Source organism: Euleptes europaea, chromosome 1, assembly GCF_029931775.1.
Source record: "Euleptes europaea isolate rEulEur1 chromosome 1, rEulEur1.hap1, whole genome shotgun sequence".
NCBI lineage: Eukaryota > Metazoa > Chordata > Lepidosauria > Squamata > Sphaerodactylidae > Euleptes > Euleptes europaea.
This window is the reverse complement of record NC_079312.1, coordinates 16,267,362-16,289,661: the sequence shown is the minus strand read 5'-3', so window position 1 is coordinate 16,289,661 and position 22,300 is coordinate 16,267,362. Positions and strand designations below refer to the sequence as shown.

The following is a 22,300-nucleotide window of genomic DNA, read 5'->3' as shown; positions in this document are numbered from 1 at the left end:
TCGTGGGAATGGCTCAGTCACAGAGCAAGGCAAGGACCAAAGAAGTGGAATCGCAACCAAACAGTTGGACCTTCTTTTCTTTTGGTTCTTGTAGGTTATCTGGGCTGTGTAACCGTGGTCTTGGTATTTTCTTTCCTGACGTTTCGCCAGCAGCTGTGGCAGGCATCTTCAGAGGAGTAACACTGAAGGACAGTGTCTCAGTGTCAAGTGTGTAGGAAGAGTAATATATAGTCAGAAAGGGGTTGGGTTTGAGCTGAATCATTGTCCTGCAAAAAGTAACAAAGGTAATGTGCTTTTTGTGTCTCGTAAAGGTAATGTTTTGCAGGACAATGATTCAGCTCAAACCCAGCCTCTTTCTGACTCTTCCTACACACTTGACACTGAGAGACACTGTCCTTCAGTGTTACTCCTCTGAAGATGCCTGCCACAGCTGCTGGCGAAACGTCAGGAAAGAAAATACCAAGACCACGGTCACACAGCCCGGATAACCCACAAGAACCAATGAACTCTGACCGTGAAAGCCTTCGACAATACTTCTTTTCTTTTCCTTTCCTTTGTCAGTTTCCTGGGGCAAATTGGTGAGTTTCTGCCCCGGGTGGGATCTGAATCTAGTGGGGAACGGCTCAGTGGTAGAGAATCTGTTTGGCACGCAGAAGGTCCCAGGTTCAATCCCCGGCATCTCCAGTTCAAGGGACTAGGCAGGTAGGTGATGTGAAAGATGCCCGCCTGGGTCCCTGGAGAGCCGCTGCCGGTCTGAGTAGACAGTACTGACTTGGATGGACCAAGGTCTGATTGAGTAGAAGGCATCTTCATGTGTTCATGTGCCCTTTTGGGAAGGGGCCGGGGGAGGTGTTTAATGCCTGCGGTAAATCCACTGCGGTAAATCCACCCCTCCGCTTCATCCCAACTTTCCCCGGACTTCCCCTGGGAGGCGAAGGGAAACTTCTCTCCCCCCCCCCCCGGCTCTTGCAAATGCCCACTCAAGGAGTGCGAGGGAGACGCTTCCTCCCCAGGATCCGCCTTCCACCCCCGGCAACTCTTTCTTTCCCCCCTGGCCGCTGCCCATCGCCAGGCCCTTGAGCGCAGAGCAGCAGCAGCAGCGGGGAGTCCTTTGCAAGGAGAGAAACGCCCCGTCGCTGCTTTGGAAAGCGGGGAAACGAAACTGACTCTCTCCTTCTCTCTTCGCCGAGGCAGCCATGGCAGGGCAGGGTCCCCCGAAGGAGCTCTGCGAGGGAGCCTCTTGCTCCGTCTGCCCGGACCCGGGGAGCATCGCCCAGTGCGGCCACAGTTTCTGCCTCGCCTGCCTGACCCGGAGCCGGGGGGCGTCGGGGGCAGAGGCTTCCTGCTGCCCCCAATGCAAGGGAAGAGCTCAGGAGGGGACCCTCCGGCCCAACCAGCAGCTGGCCAATTCTGTGGAAATAACCCAGAAACTCAGTCCTCGGGAGGGAAAGGAGGAGACCAGGAAAGGGCAGAAGCGAAGGAGGGGGGTCTGCGAGAAGCACCAGGAGCCCCTGACGTTTACCTGCAAGGAGGACGAAGCCCCCCTCTGCGGGGTCTGCAGCAGATCCGAGGAGCACCAAGATCACCAGGTGGTTCCTCTGGAGGAGCCTGCCGGAGAGAAGAAGGTAAGACATCTCTGTGGATCTTGCTGGGGATGAGCCTTGAGTTCTTCTTGGCTTCTCTGTAGTTTCGGTCCAGTGAAAAGAGTCCCAGCTGGTAGATATTAAACCAATTTAATTTTATGCCCCAGTTTCCTGACAGTAAACCAGGATCCCGCCAGCCTTTAGCTGTCCCCATCGGGTAGACCAGAGCTGGAAAACGAGATCCTGGGCTAGGCAGATCCTCCTGTCTGACCAGGCTGGGCTCTTACTGTGCTCCGTTTCCCCAGGAGAGAAGACTTTTCTTGCATCTTGGTGCCTGGCTCAGATTTTCCCTTTGGACCAAAGCAGCCACAAGCGTTTGGGGCCTCATTTCCAGTTGTTTGTTAATTTTTTAAAAAAAATATTTAAAAAAAATATTAAACACATATTACAACATATACTAATAATCAATAAACATCAAAATAGATAAAAAAACGTTTATCCAGATTACTACATTTAATCTTAAGTTAACTTCCCCTACACCCTCCTCCATCTCAAAATAAATTTGTATATTCTTTTGCATAAAATTTCTAATCCTGATATTTATTTCCATTATTTACCTATCCCTTATTATGACATATAAGGAAACAAAAAGAAATAAGAAAAAAGGGGTTAATAATTAGTTCTATCTTATAATAGAATAACAATTAAAAAATAAAAAACAATAATAATAAAAGGATTAGTAGAACAAAGTAGCATTAATTACTTCCATTAAAAAATTTAATTTGTTTTAAATTCTCCATTCCTCCCAACAAAACCTAAAGCCATTTAGGTTAATCCCCAGTAACTTATTTCTAATAGATTTATTATCAAATAAATTTATTATCCATCTAAATCCTGTCCTTTTGGCAATTCCATTTATCAGTCTTCACCACAGAAGCCATTACAATTATTTAGTATAGTTCCTTAATACGGGTTTCTTTCCATCATATGTATCAAGCACCGAAGATGATCCTTTGAATTTGTTGAAGGGCTCTCTTCCACAAATAGGTAATCTTCCAATTGCATCCCAGTTGTGATGTTTTCCTTATCCAGTTCCAGAAGGGAAATCCCAACATTGCGAAATTTCCTGTCCATGTAGATGCTGAACCATTCATTGAATGAGTTAAAAAGATCGGTTATTTGCAACTCCATTGGCATCAGCAAGGCTTTTGGGATTTGATGTGGTACATGTTCTTCTTTTTCCTCTTCAGCCTCTTCTTTAACGCTGGTAAAATTGGAGATACATCTTCAGTTAATTCATTACTGCTTTGAAGTGTGAGTTGGGTGGAGATATTGAGTGTAATCATCATCTGCTCCAATTGTGATGACATTTGCTCATAAAACCTTGCACTTGTCTCATTTTGTAAATTAATCATATCTTGGGTGCTGGAATTAACCATCACTTTCACTGAAAACAAAATGGATATGTTTTGAAAAATATTTGGGCCAGGGTTTGCCAATTCTCTTAGTTGTTGGTTTCCTCCTTCTACAACAGCCTCAGATGCTACTTGAAATCTTATTGCCAGAGGAGAGGGGAACCACCCGCTGAGGATCTGGGGGTGGATTTGCTGACTAGCAAAGTAGATGCAGGGAGTGTTCGGTTTACTCTGAGCCAGGAATTGTTATCAATCCACTGGCTTTCAAAGGAATTTGAGGCATCAACAAAAGCTTGGTTACATCTCTCTTTCCCATTTTTTCTGAATAAGACACCAATTATGGCTAATATTTCCAAGAACAGAGAGAGGGAGAGTTCAAAAATATGGGCAAGGGGAAATAAAACAAACGGGGTTCTTTTGTTTTTGGCATCAGATATTCGTGGCAGCCAGAAAGGAGAGAGTTTGCCAGAAGCATCAGGAGCCGCTGAAGCTCTTCTGCAAAGAAGATGAAGCCCTCATCTGTGTGGCCTGTGACCTGTTAAAAGAGCACAAGAATCATGAAATCATTCCTGTGGAGGAGGCTTCTCAGGAGTACAAGGTTGGAAATCTACAAGGTGGATGATGGTGGGGAAGATCATGTGTGTGTCCTTTCTAGCTGCACTCCTGGGTGTCCTGTGACACTTTCTGTAGGGAAACTCTCGGGCCTTAGGTCCAAACGGGGACTGGCAACATCTCTTTGTTGCCCGTCTCCTGCCTTGGTTGCTCCCTTCCTTATTGCCCTCCTTTTGTGCTCAGGGGGTGATGTTGGGACATTGGCACTCTTCAGGGCTGGCTGTGTTGATGTCTGGCCAGCTGGTTGTCCTGCCAAGCCACCAAGGGGCAGCAGCCTATTGGTAGAAGGTTTTAAGTATTTCCCCACCACAAACAATATTCTTCCAATAAAAAAAATTGCTAGCCTGGAGTTGCTGTTAACCCTGGGGCCAGGGGTTGCATGGGGCGGGACATCCTACACTTATTGGGCTTTGATTACAGTATTGCTTTATGATTTATAGTAAAAAGAACCAATCCACAATTTTGGGACTTTGCCCCCCCAGGATCAGTTCTGCAATTGTATGGAGATGCTGCGGAAGGAGAAGGAAGACATTCTGGCGTATAAAGCCACCATAGTGAAAGAAAGCCAAGATCTGCTTGTAAGTGTCCTTATTGTTGGGAGGTGAACAGACACTGAAAATATACATTGTGGGGGGACACTGAGCATAAAATGCAGAAAAGTCAAGCGAGAAGGCAGTCCCTTCCCATTTGGATTGGCTTGCATTCCCATACAAAAGTTAATGAAAGACCACTTAAAGTGAACTTTTGTGAATATTAAGAGGGATACCTTTCCTTGTATAGCTCTGCAGTAAAAACCATAATGTCTATACATGGGGAGGAAGAGATGTGAGAAGCTGCAGCACATGTTTGAGTTTTATAAGGTAAAACCACTCCAAGAAGAAAATAATGCAAAGATAATTCACGTGTACTTTGGATGGATCCTTCTGAATCTTTCTCTTTTCCTACCCAGTGTTGATGCAATCTCTGGGAAAGTCAACAGTGCCCCTCTAATAGGAGTCTCCTAAGGTCCCACTGCAAAGACTGGCTGTATTCTTCTTTTCTTTTTCCATCTCAGAAGCAAACCAAAGGAGAGCAGCAGGAGACAGCGACCAAGTTCAGGCAACTGCATAAATTTCTGGATAAGCAAGAGAAGCTTTTGCTGACCCGAATGGAAGAGGTGGAGAAGGAGGTAGCATGGAAAACGGACCAGCGCCTGGCCAAACTCTCTGAGGCACTTTCCTCTCTTGAAAGCCTCATCCAGGAGATGGAGGAGAAGTGTCAGCAGCCGGCCAGTGAACTCCTGCAGGTAGGAGTGTGGTAGGAACAGCCCAGGCTCCCCTTTGGGAGGAGGCTGCCTCCAAATCCTTTCTGTGCCTCCTTCTGCCCCATTCCATCTCCAGCCAGGGGAAGCGACCTTGCAAAACTCCCCCCACGAGTCCCTTGCCCCTGTGTTGTGTTGTCTAGAGGTTAAGAGCAGTAGTTTGGAGCGGTGGAGTCTGATCTGGAGAACTGGGTTTGAGTCCCTTCTCCTTCACATGAATGGCGGAAGCTAATCTGGTAAACTGGATTTGTTTCCCCACTCCTACACTCGAAGCCATCTGGGTGACCTTGAGCAAGTCACACTCTCTCAGCCTCACCTACCTCACAGGGTGTCTGTAGTGGGGAGGGGAAGGGAAGGTGATTGTAAGCTGGTTTGATTCTCCCTTAAGTGGTAGAGAAAGTCGGCATATAAAAACCAACTCTTCTCCTCCTCCTCCTCTTCCCCCTCCTTCTCCCCCCCACATGGCTTCCATCTTGGAAGCAGAAGTGTATTTGTGTGTCAACCAGTTGTCTGGGGAACTACAGAGGTCAAACCAGGTTCACGGGTGACTCTTTCCAAACAACAGGAACAAGGGTCATGGGCAAGATTTTTCACAGCAAGTTTTAAAAGGAGCATGTCTGTGGGGGGCGGGGAATGTAGCTTATACTGGTTGCATGCAGATAGATAGATGGGTGTGCAAAGATGCACACACACAGACACACAATGGCAATCACAAGTGGTAGGGGAATGGCATCCACACACCTGTTGCTGGCACCACTGGGCTTGCTGATGCCAACCGATCACATCTATGCAGATGTGGTGTCATTTGTGCCCAGACCCCCCACCCTTTCCCTTTAAAGGGGGAAATGCCCTTTAAAGCGTTTGGCTCTTCTCCCCTCAGTCCCTTCAGCCACCCCCTCCCCCCCTCAATTGGAGGGCTTTTTCTCAGGCTTTACAGAAAGGGGCAATGGCTGGATTGCTCTAGCGTTGTAAGATCATAACGATCTGTTGCACTAGTTCCTAGCTTTTATTCTAAAGGAAGTAAAGTGCAGGCTGCACATTTCTAGTTATAACTCTGCAACAAGAAGAACAAAATATGAAAGCTGGGACCGGTATGCTGTTACAATGCAACTGTAACATAGCTATTTTTTTATACCTGGGAAATGCCCTCCAGCATGGAAAGAAGGAAAGTAAACAGCGATGCAGGGCTGAGGCAAGGAACGTTGCTGGGAATGCCTCTGTGGCCACAGGCGGCCAAAAGAGCTACACTTCCTAATCTGAGGGCTTCCTGCCTTCCATGTGAGGAAAAATCCCTTTGTGAAAGTAGCCACTGTTGAGTGGGCAAAGCAGATCACCCAGTTCTGCTCTAAAATGGCTCTACTTTGTTGATATTAACCTCACAGAGATTTTCTGCCACTTTTATAGAGATTCCCCCAGCCTTTGAGGGTAGTCTGCTAGCTGGACACCAGAGAAGGGCCAGAGTACAAAATCTCCCAGGGTCTAAGGGGGTCTTCCTGGTGTGGCCTTTTAGCAAGCATTGAGGTCTCTCTTCTTCCCTCTCTCTGCCATTTTTCTTTAGGATGCCAGAAGCATCTTGCAGAGGTAAGTGGCTCTTTCTCATTAACCTTCTTAATGCTGGAGGAATCTGGGTATCCTGTGAAGAATGTGCTCCTTCAGGATCATGGCTGAGGGCCAAATCGGGTGTAACTAAGATCACGGATCTCCTTCCGTCAGTGGCAAATAGGGTTGCCAACCTCCAGGTACTAGCTGGAGATCTCCTGCTATTACAACTGATCTCCAGCCAATAGAGATCAGTTCACCTGGAGAAAATGGCCACTTTGGCAGTTGGACTCTATGGCATTGAAGTCCTTCCCTGAACCCTGCCCTCCTCAGGCTCCGCCATGAAAACCCCCCACCGGTGGCGAAGAGGGACCTGGCAACCCTAGTGGCAAACAGCTTAAGCACAGAGCCTCATCAACAGGAAAACGTAAAGTGAAATAGTGGGGGTTTTTTTGGGGGGAGATGGGTTGACACCTAGCTGTGCACCCATAGAAGAGGGGTTCCCCAACTTTTTTGAGGCGGCAGGCCCCTTTGGAATTCTGACACGGTGTGGTGGGCACAGCCAAAAAATGGCTGCCGCAGCAGGCGGAGCCAGCCACAAAACGGGTGTGGCACCTTCAGTCACACAGTGAAGATCCTTGTGTTTTGGTGGCAGCTGCTTCTAAAGCCACATTTTAAAAACTACCCCAGGAAATACAGGTTTTGAGTCTCTTCAGCTACATTTGTTCCACAAAAGGGCAGTTAGGAAACTTTATTTGGCCCAGATAATGCCTTGATTGGCATCGGGGCTGACTACGGGGGCACTTCAAAGGTGAACACGGGGATGACCACCCAACCCAATTCGATTTGCTCGTTTGTTAAGGAGGGTAGGGGGAGGCTACACATGAGGAAGCAGGAGTTGGTGGGCGTGTCCCATCTTTCCATGTGTGTTCTTGCAACCACATGGCTGCTCCTACTCAGATTTGTCCTTGGCTGTTTCCACATTGGCCATTTGCCGCACAGTCAAGGCTGTGGTGAAGCAGGAATGGCTGTGTTGGCAGCCATGGTAACAACAGGGCCTCCCAAATAAAGCATTTGTCATGCTGAACCACCCATTATAAGGAATACTCCGCTGATGGTCAGAAAATTCGCACCTCTGCTTTAAGTCTCCCCAGGTAGTTTGAAAGGAAGAAGAATTGTCATATGACATTATTGGGCTCGAAGTTTCCACGCCTCCCACCAAGGACAAATGATTACAAGGAACAGAAGGAAGGACACTTGCGGGTGATGTCATCTGACCTGTTTCCTTCCACCGTCTCTCAGCCTCACTCACGAGAACATAAGCAGAGCCTGCTGAATGAGACCAGTGGTCCATTTAGTCCAGCATCCTGTTTTACACAGTGGCCAAGGGATGCCCCTGGACAGCCAGCAAACACGGCACAGAGGCCAAGGCCCTCCCCTTCTGTTGCCTCCTAGCAGTATATTTTAGAGGTTGGCTGCCTCTGGCTATGGAGGTTCTCTTCAGTCACCAGTTGTCATAGCTTCTGATGGACCTCTGCTCCATGAATCTGTGTAGTCCTCTTTTAAAGCTTTCTGTGTTCATGGCCATCACTACCTCAACCTGCAGGGAATTCTCAACTTCATTGGCCCCTGAGTTCTAGTATTATGAGAGAGGGATGAAAAGACACGAAGGCACTAAACCTAATTTTGCCCTCCTCCATTTTATCCTCACAAATCCCTGTCTGAAAGAGGGACTGGTCTAAGGTCACCCAGTGAGCCATATGGCTGCATATGGGATTCAACCAGGGTCATAAGAACATAAGGAAAGCCCTGCTGGATCAGACCAAGGGACATCAAGTCCAGCAGTCTGTTCACACAGTGGCCAACCAGGTGCCTCTACGAATCCCACAATGGTCCTACAGTCCTAGTCGCAGGACACAGGAAGCCGCCGTAGACTGAATCAGACCATTGGCCAATTGAAGGTAGTACTTTCTACTCAGAGTGGCAGTGGCTCTCAAGGGTCTCTGGCAGAGGTCTTTTACCCCACCTAGAACCTGGAGATGCAAAGGATTGAACCCGGGACCATCTCCATGTCAAGCAGATGCTCTTCCTCTGAGCCACAATCCCTCCCCTAATTCTAACTCTAAAGTCCAGAACTTTAACCACAACAACTTTAACTTTCTCTTTCTTTCATTTGCAAGGCAGATCTGGGCAGGGGATGTGGGGTTGCTGTTCTTGAGGCCAAACTTGATGTTTGCTTTTTTCAGAGTTGGGTCTGGGTTTCCCACAGCCGCACAGCAACTGTGGGGAATGGCTGTGAAAAAAGAATTTTTTTTCTTTCAAAAGCACCAGAGGTCTGGAACACCGATTCAGAAAGAAACAAAAAATTACCAAAGGATGTATAATTTATATTAAAGAAGTAAAAAGACAGAGGGTTATTTTTGTAAATATTGTCGAAGGCTTTCACGGTCAGAGTTCATTGGTTCTTGTAGGTTATCCGGGCTGTATGACCGTGGTCTTGGAATTTTCTTTCCTGACGTTTCGCCAGCAACTGTGGCAGTCATCTTCAGAGTAGTAACACTGAAGGACAGTGTCTCTCAGTGTCAAGTGTGTAGGAAGAGTAATATATAGTCAGAAAGGGGTTGGGTTTGAGCTGAGTACTGTCCTGCAAATGTAATGTGCTAATCATTGTCCTGTAAGTATCAAGATAATGTGCTAATGAGGGTATGGTATGTTAATATGGAACCATTGTATCCTGAAGTGATCTGTTAATGTATGAAATCCAAGGCTAATCTGCATGGCTATTGTTGGCTGTTGACTGTTATTGTTGAGAACATTCAGAGGAGAATGGCTGGGGGGGGGCTGACAGGAGCCCTTCCTCCCCCTAAGGTGGTTTTCTGAGCCCAATTGGGCTGTGTTTTATTTTTAATAACCATGCCTTACAGCTCCTGTGTGGCTTTGGGGTCTCAGGAGCTACAGTGAGGTGGACGTTGCTCTCCAAAGAGCCTCCCATCTTGCTCTGCTTTCAGCCTCAGCCTGTGTCTCTTGGATTTCTGCTGATTCCTTCCTGTGTTTCTCTGATCTGGCGGGGGCGGGGAGGTGATTCTGAATTGGATGGATGGTAACCTGACATGATTTTTGTCAAGGTATGAAGAAAAGGAGGCATTTGAGGAACCAGTGGCTTTTCTTCTTGCACTGAAGTCCTGCATCTGGGACTTGCCGGATTTAAATCCCCTTTTGGAGAGCATCAAGGAGCAATTCAAAGGTAATGAACATAAGAAAGACCATGCTGGATGAGACCAAGGCCGATCAAATCCAGCAGTCTGTTCACCCAGTGGCCAACCAGGTGCCTTTAGAAAGCCCACAAGCAAAACAACTGAAGCAGCATTATCCTGACTGTATTCCACAGCACCTAATGTAATAGCCATGCTCCTCTGAAACAGGAAAGAATAGGAATGCATCATGAGTTGTATCCATGAACATGTCCGCTCCCTTTTTAAAGCTTACCAAGTTGGCGGCCATCACCACATCCTGGGGCAGGGAGTTCCACAATTTAGCTATGCATTATGTTAAGACATACTTCCTTGTATCTGTTTTGAATCTCTCACCCTCCAGCTTAAGCAGATGACCTCGTGTTCTAGTATTATGCAAGGTATGGAGAGAGTGGACAAGGGTGAAGCTTTTCTCCCTTGTCCACTCTCTCCATACCTTGCATAATTTTATAGACCTCTATCATATTTCCCCTTAACCACCTTCTTTCCAAGCTAAACAGCCCTAAGCGTTTTAACCGCTCATCATAGGGCAGTTGCTCTAGTCCCCTGATCATTTTGGTTGCTCTTTTCTGCACCTCAAGCTCTGCAATATCCTTATTGAGGTGTCGTGACCAGAACTGTGCACAGTATTCCAAGTGTGGTCTCACCATAGATTTGTACAAGGGCAGTATGATAGCAGCAGTTTTCTTCTCTATTCCTTGTCTAATTATGGCCAGCATAGAATTTGCCTTTTTTACAGCAGCCGCACACTGGGTTGACATCTTCATTGAGACAGTGGCAGATCTACATTTTTGGGGCCCTGAAGCTTGAACTGTTATGGGGGCCCCTTCGCAACCAGCAACAATAGGGCATCATCTAACAAGGTCCAAAGGAACTTGCTGCCCTTGCAAGGACCTTGAGGCCCAAATGGTGAAGAAAAGGGAGGTGGGGTGGAGTCCTTGAAAATGGGCCATGCAGTGATGAAATAAAACTATAGAATTGTTAAGCTGTGCACCAACGAAGGATTTGAGGATCCAGCTGCCAAAATGTAGGCTATGAATAGATTCTGGGGAGTTCAGAGAGCCCTTACAGCTGGGGGTTCAAGCTCTGCAAGCCCCTGGGAAAATTTTGAAATTTGACCAATTACAGGTACATTTTGAGGCCACATGAAATGGGTATTAGAGCATATTCTAAAGTCAGTATTAAGTACTTCAACCCATTGGCTTATGTTTCTATCACTAAAAAACTCCATCAATTTTGTTGAGAAATTAACTCATTTAAAAAACGGTGCTTCAGGGGGCCCCTCTGGGATTAGGGGCCCTGAAGCTTAAGCTTCATTAGTTTCACAGTAGATCCACCTCAGCCTTGAGATATCCACTAGCACCCCAAGATCCCTTTCTTGGTCTGTCACTGTTAGCACAGATCCCATCAGTGTATGTGTGAAGTTGGGATTTTTTGCCCCAATATGCATCACTTTACACTTGCTTATATTGGATCTCCTTTGCCATTTCAATGCCAATTCCTCCAGTTTGGAGAGATCCTTTTGGAGCTCTTCACAATCCTTTTTGTTTTAATCACCCTAAATAATTTGGTATCATCTGCACACCTGGCCACACTCCAAGTCATTGATGAACAGGTTGAAAAGCACCGGTTCCAACCCAGATGCCTGAGGGACCCCTCTGCTCACATCCCTCAATTGGGAGAAGTGACCATCAATTCCTACTCTCTGCTTCCTATTTTTTAGCTAGCTCCCAATCCACAAGAGGACTTGTCCTCTTATCCCATAACAGCGAAGTTTGCTTAGCAGTCTTTGGTGGGGGACTTTGTCAAAAGCCTTTTGGAAATCCAAATACACTATGTCCACAGTCTCATTCCTGTCCCTATGCTTGTTGACACTTTCAAAAACTTTTAAAAGTTAATGAGACAGGACCGACCTTTGAAGAAGCCATGTTGGTTTTTACTCAGCAGGGCTTGTCCTTCTATATGTTTGATAATTCTATCTTTAATAATGCTTTCCATCAATTTACTTGGAACAGATGTTAAGCTAAAAAAAAGGTAAAAGTCCCCTGTGCAAGCACCGGGTTTTTCCTGACCCATGGGGTGACGTCACATCCCGACGTTTCCAAGGCAGACTTTGTTTGCTGGGTGGTTTGCCAGTGCCTTCCCCAGTCATCTTCCCTTTACCCCCAGCAAGCCGGGTCCTCATTTTACCGACCTCGGAAGGCTGGGTCAACCTTGAGCCGGCTACCTGAAACCGACTTCCATCGGGATCAAACTCAGGTTGTGAGCAGAGCTTTTGACTGCAGTACTGCAGCTTAACACTCTGCTAACTGGCCTGTAATTTCCTGGGTCCCCCCTGGAGCCCTTTTTATAGATATGTGTTACATTGGCCATTTTCCAGTCCTTTTGTACTGAGGCTGATCTTAAGGACATGCTAGAATCACTGCTAGAATCCTAGAATCATGGAGTTGGAAGGGGCCATTCAGGCCATCTAGTCCAACCCCCTGCTCAATGCAGGACCAACCTAGAGCATCCCTGACAAGTATTCATCCAGCCTCTACTTGAAGACTCAGTGAGGGGGGTAGCTCACCACCTCCCTAGGTAGCTGATTCCACTGCTGAACAACTCACAGTAAAAAAAAAAAATTCTAATGTCCAGCTGGTACCTTTCTGCTCATAATTTGTACCCATTATTCCAAGTCCTATCTTCTGCTGCAAACAGGAACAGCTCCCTGCCCTCCTCTAAGTGAAAGCCTTTCAGATACTTTTAAATTAGCCATTCCTTCCTCTCCAATCTAGAAAAATGTGTGCACAGCTCAACAATCAGGGAACAGCAGCCAGTGAGGAAGAATGGGGAGTCAAACTGAGGGCCGATTCACATGTTACAAACTCTCCGTGGCCACCCAGGTACCTCCATGAGAGATGTGATTTTTACAATGAAGCAAAAAGCAGATCCCCCAGGTGATTTAAGACAGCAAAAACCTCAACTTCCATTTTTCCATTCTAAACATTCCCAAGAAATTCAGCAATTTCCCGTTTGACTTCTTGAAGAACACTAGGATGGATATCGTCTGGTCCCGGTGACTTGTTAGTTTGCTGTTTGTCTATAAGTCCTAGAACGTCCTGCCTTGTTACCACTATTTGCCCCAGCTCCTCATTCTCCCCTCCCCAAAACACCTCTTTAGGAAAAGGTATATCTTCAACAGTGAAGACAGCTGAGAAGATTTCATTTAGCTTGTCAACAATCGCTTTATCCTCCCTTAGTGTTCCTTTACTCCCGTTGTCATCCAATGGTCCAACTGCTTCCCTCGCTAGTTTGCTGTTCCTAATGTATTGAAAGGGAGCCAGCGTAGTGTAGTGGTTAAGAGTGGCGGAGGCTAATCTGGTGAACTGGATTTGTTTCCCCACGCCTACACATGAAGCCAGCTGGGTGACCTTGGGCCAGTCACAGCTCTCTCAGCCTCACCTATCTCACAGGGTGACTGTTGTGGGGAGGGGAGAGAATGTGATTGTAAGCCGGTTTGATTCTTCCTTAAGTGGTGGAGAAAGTCGGCATATAAAAGCCAGCTCTTCTTTTCCTCCTCCTCCTCGATGAGTTTAGTGATATGGCTCTCAAAATCCTTTTTTGCATCCCTAATTGTCTACTTGCATTTCTTTTGCGCAAGTTTGTGTTTACTTTTGTTTGCCTCATTTGGGCAAGCCCTCCAGTCTCTGAAGGAAGCATTTTTCTCTCTCATTGCTTCCTTCAACTTACCCGTTAGTCATGGTGGTGACCTCTTGGCCTTTATATCATTTTTCCTGTTTCGTTCTTAACTGTTCCTTTCAACTTTCTTTTTACCAGATTCCTCATTTTAGAGAAATTCCCTCTTTTAAAGTCAAATGTATACGATTTCCCAGGCACTGTTTGAGGGCACAGTCATTGAGGATGTCTAGAAATTTAATCTCTTTGGCTTTACTGGAGCATGTATTTATCCAGTCAATATGAGGGAAGTTAAAGTTGCCCGTTATTACTTCTTAATCTCCTTTGGATGCCTCTCTGATTTCATTCTAGATCACCCTGAGCCTTTGGTCATGGGGCTGATAGAACGTCCTCAGTACTAAATTACCTTTTGTCACCTACAAGGATGAGTCTGCCCTTTTTATGGTTTCTAGTTTATTACATACTATCCTTTCCTTGATGTACATAGCATCATCCCCTCCAATACATCCCTCTCTGTCATTTCTATAGTTTGTATGCAGGGATGACTGTATCCCATGGTTCTCTCGCCTCCACCAGGTTTCTGTAATGCTCACTATATCTATGTTTTCCCTTAAAACCAAACACTACCTCCCCCATTTTCCCTTGGAGGCTTCTGGCGTTAGCATAGAAACATAATATTCCGTTTCGATATCTTCTTCAGCCTCACCGCCTGCCAGTCTGCACAGGCTTATTTGAATTGAACACCCAAAGAGTGCTAGTTAATGGTTCCTCATCCACTTGGAGAGAAGTGACTAGTGGTGTTCCTCAGGGATCTGTGCTGGGCCCTGTGTTGTTCAACATCTTTATAAATGATTTGGATCAAGGACTAGAGGGGATGCTTATTAAATCTGCAGATGATACTAAATTGAGAGGGGTAGCAAATACGGTAGAAGGCAGAGCCAAGATGCAGGATGATCTTGACAGGCTGGAGAGGTGGGCTAGAACTAATAAAATTCACTTCAACAAAGACGAATGTAAAGTTCTGCATTTAGGTAGGAAAAATCAAAGGCATAATTATAGGATGGGGAGACTTGTCTGAGCAATAGTGTGTGTGAAAAGGATCTTGGGGTCTTAGTAGACCAAACACTGGACATGAGTCAGCAGTGTGATGCGGTAGCTAAAAAGATAAATGCAGTCTTGGGCTGCATCAACAGAAGTATAGTGTCCAGATCACGCGAAGTGATGGTATTGCTTTACTCCGCTCTGGTTAGACCTCAACAAGAGTATTGTGTTCAGTTTTGGGCACCGCAATTTAAAAAAGATGTAGACAAGCTGGAACGTCTCCAGAGGAGGGTAACAAAGATGGTGAGGGGTCTGTAGACCAAGTCTTATGAGGAAAGGTTGAAGGAGCTGGGTATGTTTAGCCTGAAGAGGAGAAGACTGAGAGGGGATATGATAACCATGTTCAAGTACTTGAGAGGCTGTCATATTGAGGATGGTGCCGAGTTGTTTTCTGTTGCCCAAGAAGGTCGGACCAGAACCAACCGGTTGAAATTGAATCTAAAGAGTTTCCGTCTAGACATTAGGAAAAAATTTCTAACCGTTAGAGCAGTTCCTCAGTGGAAGAGGCTTCCTCGGGAGGTGGTAAGCGCTCCTTCCCTGGAGGTTTTTAAGAAGAGGTTAGATGGCCATGCTGATTCTGTGACCTTGGGCAGATGATGAGAGGGAGGGCATTTTGGCCATCTTCTGGTCACTAGATGTGGGGGGGGGGGAGGTAGTTGTGAATTTCCTGCATTGCGCAGGGGGTTGGACTTGATGGCCCTGGTGGTCCCTTCCAACTCTATGATTCTATGAATTTCTGGCTTCAGTGGTTTATATTGATAATTTTCTTTATTTGGATGATAATTTGAAATCACAAGGTCACCGTTCGAAGAAGAAGATATTGAAATGGAATATTAGCCGGCATACCAACACTGTTCTCTTGTGATTTTTTTTACTTTTGCTAATGCTTTTGCTCGGTTATGACTGTAGTATGTTACATATGAGTCACACTCACTCTGTTAGCACTTGTGGAAACATTTTAGTCTATGCGCCTTTTGATGTAATTTGGCTAGCCTTTGGGTTTTTCAATGTTATCAGCATTTGTTTGATTGTCTACTCTGTACAACAAGAGCCCTGTGGCGCAGAGTGGTAAAGCTGCAGTACTGCAGTCCAAGCTCTGTTCACGACCTGAGTTTGATCCCGCCGGAAGTTGGTTTCAGTTAGCCGGCTCAAGGTTGACTCAGCCTACCATCCTTCCGAGGTTGGTAAAATGAGTACCCAGCTTGCTGGGGGCAAAGGGAAGATGACTGGGGAAGGCACTGGCAAACCACCCCGTAAACAAAGTCTGCCTTGGAAACATTGGGATGTGTCGTCACCCCATGGGTCAGGAAAAACCCGGTGCTTGCACAGGGGACCGTTACCTTTTTTACTACAATTGTATGTTTTTGTATTAGCCATAACCTGTTACATAAACACTTTGCAATCTCTGGTGCGATACACCTTTCCCCCCTCTCCTCCATTCAGAGGTTTCTCCCTTTTCGGTTTTCCTGTTTTTGTGACCAAAGTGGACCAATCCAAACCGTCCCCTTTGACTGTGTGTTTGCTTGAGTCTGTTGTAGCTGAGCCCACAGAGTATTCTCAAGGGAGACTGATAGTGCTGACTTAAGCAGAGTTATGCCCTTCTAAGCCCATTGAAATAAGTGGGCTTAGAAGGATGTAACTCTGCTTAGGATGGCACTGAGGGACCTCTCTTTGGAAGGATCCTAACTGGAGTGGACCCTTGGGCCACAGTCCTTAGCATACTTTCTATGAAGTGAATCTCCAGTCACTCAAAGTGACTGGTGAAAAGAAATGTAAATATTCCCGCATCAGTAAAATTTGTGAAGAATTTCCCCCAGAAACTCAGAAGAAATATGTACGCATGTTCCATCAAGTCACTTATGGCTACCCAGGAAAGAGGTTTTCAAGGCATGGGAGAAGCAGAGGTTTTTTTTTTTTTTTTTGGCCATTGCCTTAATCTGCAGAACCTTCTTTGGTCTCCCATCCAAGGACCAACCCTGCTGAGCTTTCAAAATCTGATGAGTCAGGGATATATCATGACACCTTCCCTCCCCAAGAGGAAAACGGATGATATTATTAACTGATGTTTTTATCACAAGATTTGTCACTTTGGGTTCCTTTGCTTCCTCAGACACTCTGGATTCTGGACTTCACCTGCAGAAAGGTATCTTTTTCTTCATACACCGATCAATTATTTCTTAACCGAAAAACTTTACCTTACAATTTGTGTTCTTCTACTGCATGTTTTTTCAGAGATAACATCTTGTTTTGTTCCTCAGCCTCTCTCACTCCCTGTCGCAGCCAGTTCCTTCTTGTTCTGAGGAGGTCTGTCAGGGTGAAAGAGAAGGTGGACTCTGAGGGGATGAACTGCCTCCTTTCACCTACCTGCCGCCATATTGAAACAATGAGAGAACGGTTGTTGGGCATCAGCCCTTGAGGGCCTTTCAGAATCCTCCCCATGAGAGGCCCAGACCAGGTTGGGAATCCCATTTCTCTCCATGGATTTCCCTACCTGCTTTCCAGGTTTCCCTCGGTTTCAAGGTGCTATAAATGGAGTATTGGATTCCCGTTGTTTTTTTTTAAAAGCTACGTTTGTGGAATGGCAGTATATAGAGGCATACCTCCAGCCTGCCCTGGTGCTGTTTTCCAGTTTTTCACACACAATTTGTGTTTGATGTTCGAGAGAAGAACAGGAACGACGTGCCTGTCACTCACAAGCTTCTTCAGCTTGGTCTTTCGCCTCCCCATCTGTCACTCGGATGCACACTTCTGGGCAGGAGGAGGCTGTAGAGTGAATTCAGACAGAAGGAAGACGGATGTTTTCTATCGCTGCTGTGAACTGGGCTTGGGAACTTCAGTTTCCCGCATCTATGTATGCAGGTTGAACGTTGGCTTAGCTCTGTTTTGTTCCCTTCTGCGTAGGGTCAGTTGTTGGTTGTTTTAAATGAATACGATTTCAAGCAGCATATCAGTCCTTTCCCAAAGCTTTCAGTAAAGTTGCAGAACTGGTTTTTGCAGCTGTATCTCCAGGATATTAGACATATGGGTGTTTTCAGGGCAGCAAGGTCGTTTTCCAGCCAGTTCTGCCTCATTTAAAAGTTAATTCAGCTTTAAAATGTTTTTATCCTTTGGTGCTTCCAAATTTGCAAGCATCAGAATAGCGCTGACTGAGGTGTCCAACATATGGCCTGTGTGACACATCTGGCCCCTCCAGAGCTCTTACGCAGCCTGCAAGCCAGCTGAGGCAGCCACCCCTCCCACCCCTGTTCCCAATTTGGGCTGCCGAGGCATGGACCGGCCCAACCAAGTGACAATTATGACATATCAACACCCCTGAAACAGCGTTTTCAAGGCTCTGCAAAATATACATGAGGCAAGAAAACCCATTTTTGATGCATAAGGACATTTGTTGCTTGGCTGAGTCCATAAGAGTCTTTGTATTCTTCTGCCAAAGTTGGCTATTGAGTCATCGGTTTTTCCTGCCCAGGGTAGGGGATGCTTGAAGTTTGATAGCTCTGTGATGGTAACTCTAGTCTAGAGGAGGTTACAATCGGTAATATTGCAGCTCTTTTTAAATTGCCATGGAGGATACCACAACAGGGCTTAATTTTTGCAAAGCTGTCAATAAGTTGCTACCACAGGAGCAGGGAGGGGATATGAATGAATGCCCATTTTTGGTCAGTTCTAGCTTGGTCCTGGCCATCTTCTCACAGGTGATCTGCTTCCTCACCACATTTGTACAGCTGCTGGGGTTTCCCAAGTCTTCTCCACTTTCTCAAACCTGGTTTTCAGTAAAGCCTGGATGGCTGCGATGTGGGTGGAAAAATTCAGATTTTCCCACCTACATGGCAGCCATTTCCCTGACCCAGTCCTGGTGGTGCTATTTCGTTCCCCCACCTCTGGGGGGATTTTCAGTTTTTAAGAAATAGGCAATACTGTCATAGCATTATTTAGATATAATGTTTTACCAATACATGTGCCTTGTTCTCTGAATTCCCAGCCTTCAATAAAAAGTAAGTCTCTAGACCTTTATGTTGTGACAATATACAGGGAAAGGCATCAATATAATGATATGCCACTACTGATATTTTTTTCCATGAGCCCTAGTGGAAGGGGGGTGGGTGCTGCTGGGGGACTGGAGAAGAAAAACTGGCCAGGGAAACCTGTCATGCAGAAGCCCAGTTCTTATCGCTATGCTTTATCATTAGCTACACCAGCAACAAGGAAACCGCACAAGCCCGTCCCTGTGTGGAAACCACTGCCGAAGCGCCTGGGTCTCTAGAAGACAGAGAGAGTTTCAAGGGAACGTCAGTCCTGCTCTGTTGTCCTTTTCCCGAGTTCCCTATGCTGTGAAGCACAGAAACTGTTATTGGGGTGTTTTTGATTCAAGGTGTTCTGGGAGACACCTTGAATGACAGGAGAAGAGATCATTTTTTAGAACAAATACTTGAAGGTTGGGTTGAGTAGAAATGTCATTCTTGGGATCCAGGAAAAACTTGTACAGCCATAGTGGTCCATGGAAAACCTCCAAACAATTGCAAAATTCATGTAATACCTTCATTACTTATTATGTAAATTGGCACAAACATTGTGTAAGCTCCCAAGCACACCAGAGGCCTTCATCAGGGTGGATGTTGCAACCTTTAAAAAGGCAGAAGGGTGGAAGGCAGATTCTTCAGGCTGGGGTGGGAAGGTCTGATCTCTCATGCATCCTCTGAGGGGGGCAGGCAGGCCTTTAGCTCCACTTTACTGCTGTCATAACGTTACCTTACAGCACATTCCCTGAGAAGCTGCATTTAGTCCAATCTTTGTTCTTTCACTGATACATAGAAACCACCCCAATCCCATCCAAAATGGTCCCAAATGCCAAGTGAGAAACGCATCTCCCTGGCAGGCTGAAAGCAATGGGAACCCCCTTTCAGTCTCTGTGTTTTATTCAGTCAATGAAAGCCAAATTCAATGGTATTACCCATTTTGAGATGTGTCTCGGATCAGGATTAAGAACCACGACCCGTTCAACCCATTCTGTTCCTCTGCTCATTTTCATGTGATTTGGGTGTTTGTGTAAATGCTCTCTCGTGTGATTTCTTACACACACACAAACGCTGTGACTGAGTTATCCATGGTCCCCTGCTTTGGGATAGGATATGGTAGGAAATGGGTTGTGTTCCTGTGGGTTTTTATTGTGCATTTTATCTGCCTCCTCTTGAAGCTCAGAGGAAGTCTGCTCTGCCTTTCAGCAGGTCAGGAGAAGGCAGGAGAGAATCTGTGAATCCAGGAGGGGGTTATGAAGAGGTGGGAGCAGGAGGAGGACGCAGAACAATCTCCCCATTGAAAATACTTCTCCTCTTGTCTCCTCATTTCCCCCCCAACAGCAAATGTGACTCTGGATCCGGACACAGCCAACTGCTACCTTGTCCTGTCTGAGGATCGGAAAAGCGTGAGAGATGGAGAAAAAGCTCAAGCTCTGCCCAGCAATCCTGAGAGATTTGAAAGCCATTACATTGTTCTGGGCCAGGAGGGATTCACAGCAGGCCGCCATTTCTGGGATGTCCTTGTGGGAAGTGAGGGAGGATGGCGGGTGGGGGTGGCCAGAAAGTCTGTGAGGAGGAAGGGAAGGATGACCTTTGGTCCTGAGGAAGGGATCTGGGCTGTGGAGAAGTCGTGGTGGGGCTGCATCAAGGCTACCCTAAAAGGCAAACACCCTCCCCTTACCCTGACCGGGGAACTGAAGAGGATCCGAGTCTGCCTGAACTACGCTGGGGGCCGAGTGGCCTTTTTGGACGCTGACCGAGGATCCCTGATCCACGAGTTCTCCGGAGCCTCCTTCCGTGGAGAGACCCTCCTGCCCTTCTTTTGGACATGGGAAAAAGCCCACCTCAAACTCTCTCCTTAAGACCCTTCTCTTCCCACCAGGAGCACCAAATGAGGGCTCTCCGGGGCTCCCAGACCCCAAAACTGACTGGAGTAAAAATTCCCAAGATTCCCCCCCCCCACTTTGTATCTTATTTCTGACAGTGACAGAAACACATTTCAGTTTGTCGTCAAGGAATAGAGACACACACACCACACCCCCGGCCTCCTCCGGCCTTCCATCCCTCTCAAGCACAAGAGGAACAGACAAATATTCTGGACTTTTCTCTTTCCTTTGGTTTCCTGGGCACCACCTGCCGGGATCTGCCTTTCTGTTCATCCGCACCCTTTTTGAAGGGCCCTGAAGGACCCTCTCCCTGTCAAGGCTGCCGCATTCATCGCAGTTGTGGTTCAGATATCAGTGGCTGAAAAGACGTTACATTTATGATAAAGTTATGTTACCTTGAAAACTGTGCTGCCTTGAATTTTTTTTGCTGGGGGGGGATTTGTTTACTGACTTGAGCCCCCTCCCCCCCAACTCTCCGGTTGGAAGGAAATTCAGGAGGGGGGGGGATTTGCGTAGCCAGGGTCCTGCTGGGTTAAAGGCTCCTCTTCCTGTTTTTTGTGTCTCTCTTAAAATCATAAGCCCTTTTTATCCACACAGCTGTCTCTCTCTCTCCTTTAATTGGGTTTCCCACAAACTGGGTGCTCATATTTTGTTCAGACCACAACCCTGCGAGGGGAAGTTAGGCCAAGAGCTACTGAACTTTGTTGCTAAGGTGGCAAACTCTCTGGCCTGGGAAATTCCTGGAGATTTAGGGTGCAGAGCTGGGGAGGGTGGGGTTTGGGGAGGGGAGGGACCTGAGCGGGGCATATAATGCCATAGAGTCCATCCTCTGAAACAGTCTCCTGGGGAGCTGATTTCTGTCATTTGCAGATCAGTTGTAATTCTGGGAAATCTCCAGCGCCCACCTGGAGGCTGGCAACCCTATAGCTGAGTAGGAATTTGAACCCAGGCCTCATCAGCTCAAGTCCACCACACTGCACATCAAAGCACTGGCTCTCCGTGTTTACAATCAAGTGTTGTCTACAATTCAGGAAGGTCTGGTGATAAATGGGACCCTTGAGACACGAGGGGGGGCATCATCCCACCCCCGCTTGCCCATTGAACAGCCACCCTGTCAATCTAATGCACCACCACCTTTACCTGCCTGATTCACACGGTGGTGAGGGGGGATATGGTGGCTCCCCTTCCCTCCCTCCCCTGCCTGCCTCCTCCCACTTGCAGTGCTGCTTCCTCCACCTGCCTGGTTTAGGGGGTCCATGGCATAGGGGCAGCAGCAGCGTCTCCCATTCCTCCTCCCTGCCTGCCTGCCTGCCCGTGGTGCTGGGGGGTGGGGGCAGCTGCAACTCCTCCACCCACCCGCCAGCCTCATGGTGGTGGCAAGGGTGGGTGAAGGTGGCAGGCCTTCTCTTTCCCTGGCTCACGCTGCTCCTCCTTCAAACTGACAGCCGATATCTCATGACATATGTTCATAAGGTCTCAGTGTTTTCCTAAAAATGTTTAATTTGTAATTTTTTTTATATTGGGGATTTTTCTGCAAACTGAGTGGTTTGCTATGGGCTCGTTGGGAAAAATCTCCTAAGTGTACCTTGCGCCATTTTCTGATTTTTTTTAAATGCAGGTTCCAGATTCAGAATTAGATATATGATCTTTTCCCACCTCCTCAAGAAGGGGGGAGGGGAAATCCAGGGTCTCTCCCCCCCCCCACAGCTGCAGAGAAGGGAGAGGAGGAACTGGAGATGCACACAAAGATGCCCGTCACTTTCATTATTGCTTAGAGATCTGTTGTGCTCACAACATTTAATGGTAGTTTTAATACTGAATGAGCAGATCCACCTCCTGTCAAAAGACTTATGCAATATTTGATGTAGCAACAAAATGTGCAATAATCTCTTTGTGAACTGTAGCCAAAATCAGATTTATGA

At 46.7% G+C, this 22,300-nt stretch overlaps 1 protein-coding gene across 1 annotated transcript; it reads left to right on the top strand.

Annotated features, from left to right (window-relative positions):
• Nucleotides 1–1,196: 1,196 nt before the first annotated feature.
• Nucleotides 1,197–20,354, top strand: LOC130494024 (E3 ubiquitin-protein ligase TRIM7-like). Its single transcript, XM_056867658.1, has 8 exons — nt 1,197–1,625; nt 3,432–3,596; nt 4,093–4,188; nt 4,665–4,895; nt 6,469–6,491; nt 9,575–9,693; nt 16,590–16,622; nt 19,834–20,354. Exons 1-8 carry the CDS (start codon nt 1,197–1,199, stop codon nt 20,352–20,354), a joined length of 1,617 nt encoding a protein of 538 aa, XP_056723636.1.
• The last annotated feature ends 1,946 nt before the right edge of the window (nt 20,355–22,300 follow it).

Coding starts and splice junctions, on each gene's coding strand:
- LOC130494024 (XM_056867658.1), top strand. CDS start 1,197: ATGGCAGGGCAGGGTCCCCCGAAGGAGCTCTGCGAGGGAGCCTCTTGC. Junction 1,626..3,431: donor AGCCTGCCGGAGAGAAGAAG/GTAAGACATCTC, acceptor TTTTGGCATCAG/ATATTCGTGGCAGCCAGAAA. Junction 4,896..6,468: donor CGGCCAGTGAACTCCTGCAG/GTAGGAGTGTGG, acceptor ATTTTTCTTTAG/GATGCCAGAAGCATCTTGCA.